The 15,645-nt window shown below is 44.1% G+C and overlaps 1 protein-coding gene across 1 annotated transcript in view; it reads right to left on the reverse strand.

Annotated features, from left to right (window-relative positions):
• The window catches only part of LOC130485149 (cystathionine beta-synthase-like protein), a 29,611-nt gene extending 22,316 nt beyond the window's left edge, over positions 1 to 7,295 (reverse strand). The window contains exons 1-7 of the mRNA XM_056858264.1: positions 7,083 to 7,295; positions 6,824 to 6,930; positions 6,073 to 6,207; positions 4,430 to 4,509; positions 3,975 to 4,109; positions 2,950 to 3,019; positions 788 to 879 (exon numbers count right to left, since the gene is read on the reverse strand). Coding sequence (XP_056714242.1) covers positions 788 to 879; positions 2,950 to 3,019; positions 3,975 to 4,109; positions 4,430 to 4,509; positions 6,073 to 6,207; positions 6,824 to 6,930; positions 7,083 to 7,285 — 822 coding nt within the window. The 5' untranslated portion in view covers positions 7,286 to 7,295. The remainder of the gene's footprint in view (positions 1 to 787; positions 880 to 2,949; positions 3,020 to 3,974; positions 4,110 to 4,429; positions 4,510 to 6,072; positions 6,208 to 6,823; positions 6,931 to 7,082) is intronic.
• Positions 7,296 to 15,645: the final 8,350 nt, after the last annotated feature.

The raw sequence follows: 15,645 nt of genomic DNA on the forward strand, positions 1-15,645 counted from the left end.
GGCTTCTTGTTGGGGGCTGGATATAAGGACACCTGTGCTGAAAGACACGGTCCTTGTTTTTACTTTTTATTCCCACAACTGCTTGGAAGCCATCAACTGCCTGAACTGCCTCTTGTACTGTCCAGCCAGCCAGTTAAAGTCCTCTTTCCAAGACTTTCCAATCAGAGACAAGCCTTTTTCAGTGATGGCCCCTTACCTTTGGAATGACATCCCCCTTGAGGCTCACCTGGTGACCCTTTACTCTTAGCCAACACCTTTCTCTTCACCCAAGCTTTTAACTGAAAGGTTCTATCTTTTGAAGCTGATTTTAATGTCTGATTCAAGCCTGTTATACAGATATCATTTTAAGGTGCTTATGTGTTTAGGCCTCATTTTTAAAATGGCAATTTTATCGTTGCTATTTTTAGGATTTTACTGGTTGGTTTTGACTTTGGTCCATTCAAGCCTGTTTTGCCCGTACAGCTGCCAGCACTGTGAGTGAAACAGAGTATCGAGCATTCGGCTAGCAGCAATTCACATCATCACAGCAGCAATGCTTTTTACAGCCTCTTTGCTCACAGGAAATACTGTATAGCAAGCCACCTCTGCAACCATCTGATCGACAGGTTGTCTTTTTCCACACATGGAAAAAGTAGTAGTCCTTTACGGAAGACCACCTGCCAGTGACAGAATTTCTTGAAGTAGCTAATCTGAAAGAAGGAAAATTCTACAGGCAAATATATTGCTGCATCCTTGACTCCAAACAATAAGCTAGACAGGGATCGAGATATCCTGCCTTGGGACTTACTTTGCACCCAGGACATTTTTCTTTTAGTTTTCTGGCAATGCCAGTGATGGTGCCGCCTGTGCCAGCTCCAGCTACAACCATGTCTACCTTTCCTATTGGAAGAGCAAATAAAAGTACAACTGAAAAATTCCACAAGAATAAAAGACAAAAATCTAAATGAATACATGCATACATGAATGAATAAGAAAACAAATGACTCCAACATTTCCTATTTCAGGCCTATATTACTCAATTAAAGCAGAACTGACATCAGAAATCAATGAGCAACATGACACCCCCATCTTGGCTGAAACGTGTGTAGCACCACCACCAGAACCTCTTCATATCATAAGACCCACTGGCCATCACTAACTAAGGAACTCCATCGCTAATTGAGGAACTCTGTAAAGTCCCACAGGGCCCCAGTTTAGTTGGAAAGGGAGTTCCACCAGGCTAGAGCCAAGGATGAAAAAACCCTGGCCCTAGTCGAGGACCGCTGGACACTCTTTGGGCAGGGCTTAAAGCACATTTTAGTAGTACAAACACAAGATTACAAAGGCATGGATCAGCATTGTCAAGTCTAAGAAGGATGAGAGTTGACAAGACAGATATAGATAACAGAAGGGATGCTTAGCCTCTACATAAACTTGCTTTTCAAACAGCGTCCCAAACTCTTAAGCTACTCAGCAAATACCAACTCCATTCCACCAAGTGGATTCAATCCCTTTAAAACATCAACCTTCCCCATTTGCATCACCTGTCTTGACTGGATTCAGCTTCAGGTTGTTTGAGGCCTAACCATGGCCTCAAATCACTGGTTCAGAGCCTAAAATGATACGGGCTGGGGGTCAGCTGCATATTGATGACAGCCAACCCTGAAGCTTTAGATGATCTCATTCAGCAGCTTCATATAAAGGTTGAAGACCATAGGTGAGAGAATAGAACCGTGTGGCACTCTCATAAATTCCACCTAGTTGATTCTAGCGTTGCCAGGTCCCCCCTGGCCACCAGCAAGGGATGGGGGAGTAGGGTTGCCAGATCCAGGTAGGGAAACTCCAGGAGATTTGGGGATGCAGCCTGGGGAGGACAGGGACCTCAGTGGGGTACAATGCTGTAGAGTCTACCCTCCAAGCAGCCATTTTCTCCAGGGGAACTGATCTCTGTAATCTGGAGATGAGCTGTAATTCTGGGGTTCCCCAGGTCTCACCTGGAGGCTGGCATCCCTAGTTGACCCTTACCCTCCCTTTCCTCTCTTCACTCAGCACATGCTGCAAATTCTGTACTTTATCAGCCAGTGAATATTTATAAGTACTGTGAGCTTCCATACTAGATAAGGTTCCTGAGTCTTTTAAAGTGGCAAACACTGGGAAACGTTAGCAGTCACTATAATAGATTAAACTGTACCAGCCCCAATCCTCCCTTATATGCAACTAGTAAAGGCACAGGAATCTGCATGCTGCCACTGCTGCCTTTTGTTCAACGACTCTATGTTCATTGGTTCTTGTAGGTTATCCGGGCTGTGTAACCGTGGTCTTGGAATTTTCTTTCCTGACGTTTCGCCAGCAACTGTGGCAGGCATCTTCAGAGGATTAACACTGAAGAACACTGTCCTTCAGTGTTAATCCTCTGAAGATGCCTGCCACAGTTGCTGGCGAAACGTCAGGAAAGAAAATTCCAAGACCACGGTTACACAGCCCGGATAACCTACAAGAACCAATGAACTCTGACCGTGAAAGCCTTCGACAATATCTATGTTCATTACTTATTTAAATTACAGCACAGCGTGAAAATGCTTTGTAAGTCACATTGAGAGACACCCTCCCGAAAAGAGTGGTATATGTTTAAAATTATAAGTAAAAGGTGTATTAGGATATTCTTTAACAGCATAGGCGATTTAAACTAGCGCCCGAAATACAAGTCACAGCCTTTCACCCAAATCTACTATAAAGATTACCTATATGTGTCATATTTAGAAAAAAGATTTCAGCAACAGGGGGAAAAAGACACTGAGAGCTCCCTCTACTGCTCCACGATACAAATACAACAAAACAATATGCTTCATGACTGACTTCCTGAGGAAGTTTGTCCTTCATGCTCTAATTTAGAAGCTCCCTCTACTATATAAGCTTCCTCTCTGTTTTCTGGAATTCTGAACAGTAACATCACATGCAGACTGAACACACCTTCACACTGCTGCAGGATCTCCTCAGCTGTTGTGTCATAATGTGCCAGGGGATTACTGGCATTGCGGTACTAGATTAAAACATAAAGAGAAATGCAGAGGATCACAAAAGTCAGCCTAGCAAGCTACAAGGAGGACAATGCTGAGAAATACAGACTGAAATGTCTCTATCTTTCATCATCTACTCAGGAAAGCATCCTATGATTACCCCAGAACAGAACACAAGGTTCTTCTTCACCAAGATACCTTTATTAATAAACCAGTCTTTTGTGTTATAGGCATTATTATTATTTTCAAGGGGTTGTATTCTTCTCTAACACAGTAAGGAGCTTCTTCCACTGGAGGAAAACTCATCTATCAGTAGAGAGCAGAGTTATTGGACACAACTCTATTCTTGGATAAATTCATGATTAAGCCAAAGTTTGGTCCTCCACAGTGACTAAATTAGCCACCCACAGGCACCAATCCACACAGAAATTATTATTCTTATTTAAAATAAATAGGTTAACAAGACTAATTAGCCATAATTAATTAGTCATGACTAAAGTCCTATTAATTTCAATGAAAACTAAGCATAACTAACTTTTGCTGGATTGGCCATAGGAACATAAGAACTGTCCTGCTGGATCAGACCAGTGGTTCATCTAGTACAGTATCATGTCTCACACAGTGGCTGACCAGTTGCCCTGGAGGGCCAGTGAATTAGGACAGGCCCTCTGCTGATGTTGCCTGCTAGCAGGGATAAACAGGGGTTTCCTGCCTCTGATCATGGAGGTCCCCTCCAGTCACCATGAATTGCACCTGCCCTCCCAGCTGGGATGTGCTCAAGTTTCCTGACTTCCATCTTATTTTTTCCCATTCATTTAGCATACTTTGTGGTGCATCAGGAAAAGGGATTAGCTGCAGCTTCCCCCAACTTGTCCTGGCCCCTCATGATCCATCCTAGGAACTTATTCCCTTGAAGAAGACTGAGTACCTCACTTGGGATCAGGGCATCTATCATCTTCTTTTTGGGTGGTGCTTTACCTGATCCAATATGTGAGCATTGGGCATTTCATTTTTCAGCCTCCATGCCACCCCAACATGAGACTCTGGAGAGTCAAATCTGGCAGTAGTTGGAGTCCTCACAATTTCAGCCCCAAGAGCTCTCAGCACATCAACCTGATTTGAAAACAAACAAAAAGAAAAATGGAAGAGCATCACATTGCCTGCATGACTAAGAAATGGAAGCTTAGCAATAAGACTCATTCGGTGATCTTTCCTGTGTATTTCAGATTATCAAGGTTAGGTAGAAGTTTTGCTTACAGCACATCTTTAATTCCATACAGTGTTGTAATGCTGCGCTACAACCCAGCCTTATTCAGAGTTTTATACTCTATCTTATATACAGTAAAATTAAATTAGCAGCTTGCAGGTGTCAGTAAACAAACGTGCAACCAAGAGCAGATCTTTTAGTATCTGAAACGACAAACAACTCTGACCTTCTCCATGCTCATTTTCTCTGGCATTACAATGATGCAGCGGTAGCCTTTCACTGCTGCTGCCAGAGCCAATCCAATTCCTAGGGGAGAAAAAAAGATAATCTGTGAAAGAAACCAAAATGTATTGCATTTTTCAAATTCATACCCTGCCATTCTGATCCAGAAACATGTTCACAGGTATAGACAGACTTATCCATAGAGTTAAGGCTTCTAGCATTAGCCTGCAGAGACTGCCTGTCCTCATTGATAATAGGGTTGCCAGCTCCAGGTTGGGAAATTCCTGGAAATTTATGGGTTAGGGTTAGGAGAAGGCAGGGTTTGGGGAGGAGAGGGACCTCAGCACAGCACAATGCCAACGTCCACCACCAAACAGCAGCCGTTTTTCTCCAGGGAAACTGATCTCTGTCATCTGGAGATAAGATGTAATTCTGGGATTTCTCCAGGCCCCAACTGGAGGTTGGCAACCCTAACAGACAAAGGCCAGATTTGGACTTCACCATACTGCCTCATTTCTCCTCTCTTTCCTGGTAACCTTTACCAAGCATGACATTCTGCACAAGGTTCCCCTAACCGCACGCCACTTCATGGCGGCTACTCAAGAGTAAGGAAACTGACCACAGTGCCATCACATCGCATGTATTGCATGCTGTCTGGAAGAGAGCAGCATGAAACATGAGCCTACTGTTTTCAGCAGCACCCTAGATATATACCATAACATCTAATTCTAGCCTGAAAAGGCAATAGTTCCAAGGAAGACTGCAATTCTATACTGTGAGCTCCTGTTTATACGCTGTAAATATATGAAGAAGCAAAAAGCATGGCATCTAATGCAGAGCTGGATTTGGCAACAGGTATTCCAGTGGTTTATGTAACCTTGGTCACATATGAATCTACATTTAATATCACTATGCCATTTTACATTGAAAAGTTAACATGTTGCCGACATGCCCATACCCTATAAGCAGTTGAGCATAAACTGGATATTAAAGACTCTACAACTAAAATTCAAAGGTCCACAAGCAACTTCTGTTAAGTCACCAGCCCTTGGCCACCTTAGTTTTTTAATAACACCTGGCTGAGCAGGCATATGAAGAATGATATTTGCTACTTATGTAACATGATGGGGGGGGGGGGGCTGAAGGATATTCTTGGCTAGTGACACCCAGAGGGTTCATGGGTGATCTGAGATTTACACCAGAGATGTCAAATTCACACTTCATGTCCTTAACCAGTATAACATACCAGTGCAAGGAAGAAGACAGACCCAGGAAACTACCGCTCTGATAAGGCACTAGAACAAACCCAAAAACAACAAAGTTGGAAGCACCCACAGAAAAATGGAGTGATCCCTACTAGCCGTACTTGATTCATTAAGCATGAGAGATGCTAAACCAAAACTATTTTCTCCTTTGGATTAGATATCCCATTTGGTCCATTCCAGCTGTAACATTTAATGACCTCCTTCACTCAAGGCTGGGTTGAAGGTATAATCCAATAACAGAAGGGGAGTTACTAAAGTATGATGAGTGGGGAAGAGGCTTAAAGAACTGCCAAATAAATGACTAGACCATGGCTGATTTCTGTCTCCCTGTCTCATTGCTTCCATTCACATGAAGAAAGCTCTCACTCTGAAATCCCTTTACCTGTGTTTCCTGAAGTTGGTTCAATAATAGTGTCTCCAGGTTTCAAAATCCCATCTCTTTCAGCATCTTCTACCATCCTTAGGCTGATCCGGTCTTTCACACTTCCTCCAGCATTAAAAAACTCACATTTTGCTACTGTAATATAAAAGCAACCATATGAAGATTTTTTTTTCTGATTTGCAAGGCAGGAGACGCATTAGCTTCCAATTAAGAAATCACCATACATTGCTTACATCTACCATATTCAAATATAAATCACCTAAGGAGAGAGGGAGAGGGCAGTCTTTGTGAAAAAAAGAAAAGTCTGGTTCAGCCAGTGCAGCGTGTCCTTTTTAACCTGTAATTTCTACGGCCAAATGCTGGAGCAATAGGAAATTTACTTCTCTCTTATGCACACACATACCCCTCTTCTCAGGAAGCTCATTTTTTTTGTTACAACAGTAGTCTCTAAGCCATGGTGTCAAGACCCTTATGTAGGTGGCCAGGAGCCATTGTAGGGTAGTCAGATGACAACTGCCAAGTTTTTGTTCACAGGCTGTAAATTCCTGACCCCTTGCATTTAACATACAGCAAGCGTAGAATCAGAAATCAGGCAACATGGCTGAGGGAAAGAAAACCAAAATCAAAATAACACTTCTGGTGGCTGAACTTATCCATCTTGATCCTATAATTTTGGGATCTCCCAACAATACCAACAGTTATTATGCAGATTTCTGCAGTTACATCTCCAGCTAATCAGAAAAATACTTACGAAGTTCACATTTAAGTCCAAAGAGCTTTCCAATCTTGTTGATTCGCACCAAGGGAGTATCACCAATTTTCTTCAGGATGTCCGGCATAATACTTAGAGTCTTTGTTCTAAACCAGAACAGCAGACATATACAATAATAGGAGTGATAAAAGATACTGAGCCCCCCACCAAAATCCTACCATGGCTTGCCAAAATCAATCTGAGTGTACAGGATAACAGAATCTTTCTTAGTGCCTGGTTCTACTGAATTGTCACTTACATAGTAACATGTTGATGGGGTGATTCAGAGGGAGATTTTCCAAGCTCCCAGGTACATTTGCTTGGGATGTCAGGTCTGATCCATTTCCTCTCCTTCTCAGTTGTATTACAAGACTCCTTCTCCAGGCCTCCATTGGAGATGCAGTTTTGCGGGAAATGAGAAGATATTGTGTCCATTTCAGCTTCTGCAGAGAACAATGGCATTGTGACCTTCAGGAAGAGAAAAGACCAATATTATTATGACTCCATGTTTACCAGAAGCAATCATTATGGCCAAATGCAAAAGGGTACCAAGTATTAACAACCTTGGATTAAAAAAAAGATAGCCTTTTGAAAGAGGTTACAAACGTCACTCACTATTTTCAAACCATCCAGCCCTTTAACGGCAATGCAAGAATTTTGTATTTGGTAGGATAATTTCACTTATTGGATATTACTAAAATCCCCCAAATTAATAACAACATATGGATTCATAGGCTAGATCAGATATTTGTAATTTCTCAGGTACTGTATGCAACATAAAGTCTCCTAAGTGTTTCTTAGTTCATTGTAAAAGTAGTTCATACTTTTCCCTTCCAGCATACAAAAAACACAACAAAGGGCAGAAACAGAGGGGGATTTTTCACGGAGCTTTGCAGCGGTTTCACAGCCGGTTTGCGTCACTGCAAATTTTTGGTTATTCATGGCTGCTCCGATTTTTTTCGGATTGAGCAATAAAAGCCGCATTATAACCGGGGCAAGTCAAACCACTTTTGCGCCGTTCTTTCCTGTTGCTGCGCAGTTTTTGGCTCGGAGCGCCATGAAAAAAACTGCCTTTGTTCCTTGGTTTGGAACAATTGTCCCTGCCCATGCCGGCTAATTTCTTCTCCCCCAAGAACGGCGATTGGCTGGGGGAGTTTCACGCTCGGACAAGAATACCGCCCCTTTTGCTGCCTGCCTAGAGTCCTGGCACTTCTCTCCCTCCGTCCTGGAGGCTGGCGGGCAGGCAGGCGGCACGCCTTCCCCGCCCCTCACCCGGGATGGGCCTTGGAGCTGGGCCCACACCTCCAAGCCCGGGGGATGTCGGACGGACGGCTCCAGGGGGAGACCGGCGGGGCCACGCCATGTGCGCCTCGCACGGTGGTAGCAGCTCAGTCTAGGGCAGCTGGACCCGTGGGGGGGATGTTCAAGGGAAGGGGCTGTTGGCCCCTCTACCCCAGCAGGGAGGGGGGATTTTTGAGAATTCGGATGGGAAAAAATGTGCATCCTGAGAGCGGAAAACCCAAGGCAAAACTCCCTCCCATCACTCTTCTGAAGAGGGGCGGCCAGTCTGCTCTGCCTCCTCTCTCTCGATGCACTAGGGCCGGATCAGGGCGCAAGCCAGGGGCCTTCTTTCCTCTTCCCCCCCATGCACACTGGCTGGATCGGGGCCGGCGCGCAAGCCAGGAGCCCTCCTCTTTCTCACGATGCACTGGGGCCGGATCAGGGCCAGCGCGCAAGCCAGGGGCCTTCTTTCCTCTTCCCCCCGCCATGCACATGGCTGGATTGGGGCCGACGCACAAGCCAGGAGCCCTCCTCTCTCTCACGATGCACTGGGGCCAGATCAGGGCCGACGCGCAAGTCAGGGGCCTTCTTTCCTCTCCTCCCCGCCATGCACACTGGCTGGATCGGGGCCGGTGTGCAAGCCAGGAGCCCTCCTCTCTCTCACGATGCACTGGGGTCAGATCAGGGCCAGCGCACAAGCCAGGGGCCTTCTGGGGGGGACATACTCTGGGAAATTGCTTTAATGCAAGAGGTTTACAGTGGGCATTTATGCACGGGAGGTTTTTCCTTGGATTTGTCGCTCTCTAGATGCACCCTTTCCCCATCCAAATTCTCAAAACTCAACAATCAGCCCCCAAGAAGAGTTTTGAGAATTAGGATGGGGAAAATGTGCATCTAGAGAGCGGCAAATCCAAGGCACACCTCTTGAAGAGGCACAGGTTGGAGCTCCTCTATTCCCACTTTCAGCTAAACACTTCTCTGGGCACATGGATGCAATTCCTGCCCCCCCCCAATCCTGTCTGTCATTAAAGGGCAATGGGTTCCACACCTATAGAAAATAGAGGGAAGCTTTGAGGAAAGCGCTGCCTCCCCCACCCCCAGTTTGGAATCTGACTGTTCCGAAAGCAGAACAGAGCGAGGGTGGAAGAAAAATGGAGGAGACCAGAGGGACTGGTGTTTGTTTTTTGCGCTGGGGCTGGTGAACCGCACGAGGTAATCTGCTGGGCGGAGTTGGGGCGGAGTTGGGGGCAGGCATAAACAATGAGCTTGTTGGAAGGGGAGGCCTCTTGCAAAAGGGACAGACCAAACCGTTGTCAAATACAGCGTGCTTTGTTCCCATGAAAAACCAAAACTACATCGAGATTGACGGGGATAAATCGCGGCCATGAAAAAAACATTTAAATAGGGGGTTTTTTTGGTCCGTGGCAAGAGAGCATCAAAATCTTCCATGAAAAGTGGGCCAGAGTGTGGATGGTACAGGTGTAGGAAACGTCTATTGCTTTAGAAGAATGCTGCTGTTTTCCACAGCTGCAATTAGATGTCTCTAGGAAGCCTTTCCATTATTGGGGTTTTTCTTCTCCATTAAAGACAAGTTCACCACCTGTCTGTGGCGTTCAGTACAAAGGCCATTCATCTGGAAAGTCATCCCCCAAATATTTAAACGATTTAACTTGCTCAATACTGTTCCCATCAATTAACCATTTACTCCTTTTCCGATGGTTCCCAAATGCTAGAACTTTAGTTTTGTTATAATTTATAGAGAGTGCTTCAGCTTCACAAAAATTGGCCAATCTTCCCAACACTCTTTTCATGCCAACCTGAGTTCTAGATAAGATCACCACATTGTTCATATACAGTAACAGTGGCATGCTTTGCTGTGCAATTTTCGGGGGGTGCAAATCCTCTGAGCTTAAGTAATCCACAATATTATTGATGTAAAAAGAAAACAAGGCAGGGGCAAGAAGGCAACCCTAACACCTTTAGCTGAGGGAATGGGCATCTGTTGCATCGTACTCTAATAGACGTGTGCCTATGCAGAGCCTGTATAAGGAAGTCTATGGTGGATTTTTCTAGTTTACTCCACCAGCGGGCTCTAGGAATTGACTTTGAAGGCCGCTTTGAAATCAACAAAGGTGGCATAGAGGGAGATAATGCATTTCGAGCTGTATTTCTCTATAAGATGTTGTAGGATTAAGCAGTGCTCCCCCATGCCTCTGCCTTCTCTAAACCCTGCTTGGGCTTGCACTATTACCTTTTCCTGATTTAGCTTTGCCGTTAGCTTTCTCAGAAAATGTCTGGCATAAATTTTCCCAATTATATTAAGTAAACTGATTGGTCTGTAAGAACTAGGATCTTTTCTGTTACCTTTCTTAAAGAAAGGAATTACGACCACCCTACCCCAGTCATTTGGAATATGTCCTGTGGAGTCTATGTAAGTGAACAAGGCAGCCAAAAAGGGGGCCTACCAGTCTTCATGTTTTTTTTTTGAGAACTCCAGCGGTATACCGTCCTCTCTGGGGGCCTTCCTATTTTTACGCCGCCTTGTAAGGGATCTAATTTCAGTCTGTGTGACCGGAGGCCATTCAGGTGTCCCATCTAACAATACCATAGGGGGGACAGAGTGGGAGTCATTGTACATTTTGTAGAAGTAAGACACCCAAATACTGGGAGGAATGACCAAATCTAACGGGGTATAGTCTATCCAGGATCGGTTAGAAGTCATATGCCAGAAGAGTGAGGAATTCTTTTCCTTAGCTGCCTTAATCAAGGCAGACCATTGCTCTCTGACATAGCCCTTCTTTTTTGTGTGATTGGTAGTTTATACTTCCTTTTGTAAAGCATCACAGAGTTTAATGCAATCCTCCTTCATGGGCTCCGGAGCTTCCAAGAACACCCTATAGATTACCTGCAAGGCTTTTTAAACTCCTAAACATTCCTTGTCGAACCACGGTTTGGAACATGGTAGTTTTTTAGCGCTAATATTAGAAGGAGAAAATAGGATCGGTATTAAATTTTGAACAATATTCTCATATTACATTGGCGAGCGTTCCAAGGAGGGGTTTAAAAAAAAGCATCACAAAGCGATTTGAGATCCTGTCTCACCAACAATTCTTTAAGTCTCTCAAAGAGCTGGGTTGACCATCTTGCTCTACACTCAAATTTAAGTTAAATTTAAAGAGTTCCCTGTAGATGGTAAGGTGGTAGATGTGGTAGATTTTGCTGAAATCCCGAAATGCAGAAAAAGCGGAAGATGGTCACCCTCTAAATAAGATAAGTTTTTAAACTCTTTCACTCACCCCAAAAGACAGGCGCAAACTGAAAATATAGTCAGTGGTGATTGATCTTGAACCTGCCACAAGAGTAAATTCCCCTGGATGATCACCTGGCCAGGAGCCCCATGGAAGATGTGAAGACTATATTTTAAAGCCAATTTAGCTAAACAAAGCCCAGCAAAATTGGAGATTTGAGCTTTAGAGCTTCTTATTGCAGGGTAAGAGCTTAACTCATCTTTGGGATCTTTTAACTGGATTTTAAATTTCTTTTCTAAATTGACATCGTTTGGACTCAGCCGGGCATTAAAATCCCCCGTTAATAACAATCTAGCCTTCGGATAATCAAGTGATAAGGGCAATATGTACCTTTCCAGTTCTGCCCAGATACTCTCTAATTCTGCTTTACCTCTCTGCGGGGAGATATACACATTTATAACTAATAACCCACAAGAACTTCATTCCAAGAGAACCGCCATCAGCCAGTTCCTGAGGGGCCTCAACCCCCGACAGTTAATATCCATGGCTGTTGAGATCAAAATGCCCAGGCCACCCTTGAGTCTCCCTGGCCCTTTCCCTGGGGTAGCCCCCAGGTTGATTGCATGGTATCCATTCAGAAAAACTGGAGCATCCGTCCAAGTCTCCTGGAGAGTGATATCATAATCTTTGCGAAAGAAGGGAATGTCTGAGCTGACAGAGAGGCAGAGAAACCATCCAGCTACATTCTAGGAAAGTATGTGAAGCATTCTATTAAGCAAACCCCTCTACAGGTAGAATCTTCCAGTCATGCTGACTAATTAGGGGCCTGTGTTCTTCCGTGGCTCCCTTCATTTTTTCTCCTTCTCTATTCCTCCAGTTGAGGAGAGTGCCTCCAGTGCCACTCCCTTTCCAGCTGCCTGCAGGCTGGAGTTATTGATTCACCAGGATGTTTTCTCCTGCTGCCAACCACTTTCCTCACCAGAATGTGCACTAATATGACAGGGATCTGGATCTGGGAGATGAGATTGAGATTCCTCTTGTAGTTCATGTGCCCAGGATTTCTGGACAGGTGTCTCAAGCAGATCTTTCTTAGCATAGTTGTCAAATAAAGTCCTAATAACAGTCCACACTCGAGAAAGCCTGCATCAAGGCTGGCTCTGCATGGCTGGAAGCGCTATTCTTTAGGCTACTGGACGTGTTTAGCTCCAGATCATCATCTGGGGCTCCACTTGGGTTCTCAGCACATATAACATTTGCTGATACCCTTGATGTTCTTGGCGGTTGTGAAAATGGTGGTGAAAGCGCTGGCTGTGACCTGTATGAAGATTCTAGGAAAGGCATGGAGGTAAATGAGTCCATTTCAAGAACAAGTGGGGTTTTATCACATCTTTCCGAGGAATCCTTTCCTTGAGGAGGCGGGGTGGTGGGGATGATCTATCTGAAACACGAATTTGTCCTGGGCATACCTTTAGTGCAACACCTGCATCTCTTCCAATCTTTTGGGAGCGTGCAGATGATTTAGCTCTAGAAATACCAGACCCTTTCTCCTCAAGTGGAGCTTTTTCCGATTCGTGTCCTCCTTTCCCTCCAAAAACATTGTCATTACAAGTTGTAGTGATTAGTTTTTTAGATTGTGACTTGTTGTATCGTAGTACTCAACAAACCGGATCTTCAAAGACTCTGGTGGGGTAGATAGCATATTTCTTTAAGAGTTCCTTCTTAGACAACAATAGGGAGGGAATTCTAGTTTGCCGGAATGTTAAGACTAGTCTTTTGTGGTATTTCTTAGAGGGCAGCCAAAATAAATTTTCTAAGTTCACCTCTTCAATCTTGCATTGTAATAACTGGCTCAAGGAGAGCATTACTACTCCTCTGGTTGTCCCATCTACAGTAATTGACACTTGAGTCCCCTACAAATAAAGCCACCTTTTTCCTCTGTAAAAAGTGATTTGTCTTATGACTGTTGTTCAAGTAAGTAGAATTTATTGGTTGGGAGCAGTCATTCCTGCCCCTTTCTACCTCCCTGGGGAGTGCAGAAGATGAAATTCCAGGGGTTCTTTTAAGGTTTTTATCGAAACTTAATTCTTCCAGATCCCACACCACTTTTCGTTGCATGTTGCTTCTCAGTTAAAGAGACCACTGCTGATTTTAAGTCCTCCAGCTTGATATTTATTTGGTCAACCTTCACATACAGGTTCACTAAGGTTTCCTTTATGAGCAGAGTTTGTTTGGATAACAGTGCCAACTCATTAGTTTCTTTTGCCGGGCTTAGAAGTTTGCTTAGCAAGGGAGGAGAGAAGTTCTTCCCTAACTGTAACCTGGGAGCACAAATTCTGTTTCTTCAAAAGGGAGTCGTTCATGTTCCAAGGCTACAAATCTGTTAGATAATGGAACAGGGTCTACAGCAGGTCTAGTTCCCTGGTACGCAAAAAGTTATCAATCTTAAATTGTTTACCTGCGTTATCAGACTCCTGCACTTCTGAGGCAGAACGTCTCCGTTACTTCACCCCCATTGTCCAAGGAAATTATCAGATGACTGTTAACAGCTGCAGGCAACTGCTGATGACTTTGCCTTCCAGTTTTCCAACTTAATCTTTAAAACAGCTTGCTGGAACAGTTCAAACCAGGGTGTTTTCCTGAGAGCCAAAAACAGCATGGCTGAAGCCGCGCTCGCCTCAACCGCCAGAGAACATCCTCGTGTGGGTGAGTAAATTAACCAAAAGAGTTTCCTAAGGATGTGAACAGAATACTGTATTGAGAAATCACTGCACATCAAATACTATCAGCAACTCCCTTTCCTTCCAGAACTGTTGATCATGTCACTGTCCCAAGGCTTAAAGGGAAGAGCCAGGAGAAGCAGCTGTGCCTAAGCTGAGGTGCTGATAGCAATGGTCCTCAACATAGTGCCCACAAGACATCATAGCACCCACCAGTGTATCTACTGGTGCCCACTTTCTTCTTCCCCAAAAGAATTGTTTCCTAAAGCAATGAGATGATCTTGGTTTTCTTCCTTAAGTTGGGGAGCAGGAAGTGCTTCAGAAAAGCCCAGGAGGGATCACCTTTGTGAATGCAGGAAGAATGCATTTGGAAGCAGCTGCTTTTTTCAATGCATGTTTTGAAAGCACATTTCAGCAAGGACCTTTGACCCTCAAGACGAGGGCTTCAATACCCCTAAGAAGCCAATAGCTGTTTGCTTCCAGACCCAAACACACGAACAGCTGCACCACATGCTGCCTATTCAGCTGCAAAATCAAAGGACCCTAGTTATGAACCAGAGCACAGAAATCAACAGAAGGTAAAATGAACCACAGAAGCTAAACTTGCAAACTATTATTGTTATTTGTTTATTATGCTGCCTTTAGCCACTGTAACAAACGTATTTCAGACTGGGGGGCGGCAGCTGGCTGGCTGGCTAGCTGGACAAAACTAGAGACTTCTGGGGCACAACTAGGCCATCGATCCACGTACCTTTGTCACATGACACTTTCACCTGCATGTATCTATCTTCTTTAGGAAGTCATTTAGAGGTAGCAATCAATCCAGAATGGCTTCTGATCAAGTTCCATCATTTTCAGCACAACTTTTTGAAGTTTCAATGGATGACTTTCACTAATTTCCCCCCTGATAAGATTTATAAGTCAAAACTTTTTATATGGAATATGTATTGTCCTGAGATAGACCAGTACTTGTACAAAGGTCTGTTGACTAGCAACTATCTCATGCTAGAATATATATGGCAGATGTATTGCTTGCATCTGTGGCAAAGTGTACAAAGACTCTACACCACTTCATCTTGAAACACCTTCAATTTTTTTGAATCACCCTCTTCTTTTTCTGACTTTGTCAATCATGGAGTGTCAGTGCCAGAAGGCACCTTGCCCACTCAGTATATGGGAAAAAGGAAGACCGGTCAACTGTCTGCATTCTATGCTTTTGCTGCTAAGTTCCTGCCAGCCCTGATCAACCATGTGACTGAAACATAAGACATGATCTCTACTCCTCTTCCAATTGGCAGACAGCCATATCTTAAGCCCACATAGCCACAACCATTTGGAAGAAACATGAATGGTATGAGAAGTTTGAACAAAAACAAAGTTGATTATGTGTAAGGGCAAGAAATAAATGTCTCATGCGTTTGCAGGTATGTCACTGCGGACGTTTTTCACACAGTCAGTTACAAGAAGTCACACTAAGTGGAATAGCGTACACACTGTCCCATGATGTGTCACAATCTGTGCTTTTTTTTGTTTTCTTGTACAAAGCCATTTCCCCTATGATTAAAGAGGCACACAC

Source organism: Euleptes europaea, chromosome 12, assembly GCF_029931775.1.
Source record: "Euleptes europaea isolate rEulEur1 chromosome 12, rEulEur1.hap1, whole genome shotgun sequence".
Lineage (NCBI taxonomy): Eukaryota > Metazoa > Chordata > Lepidosauria > Squamata > Sphaerodactylidae > Euleptes > Euleptes europaea.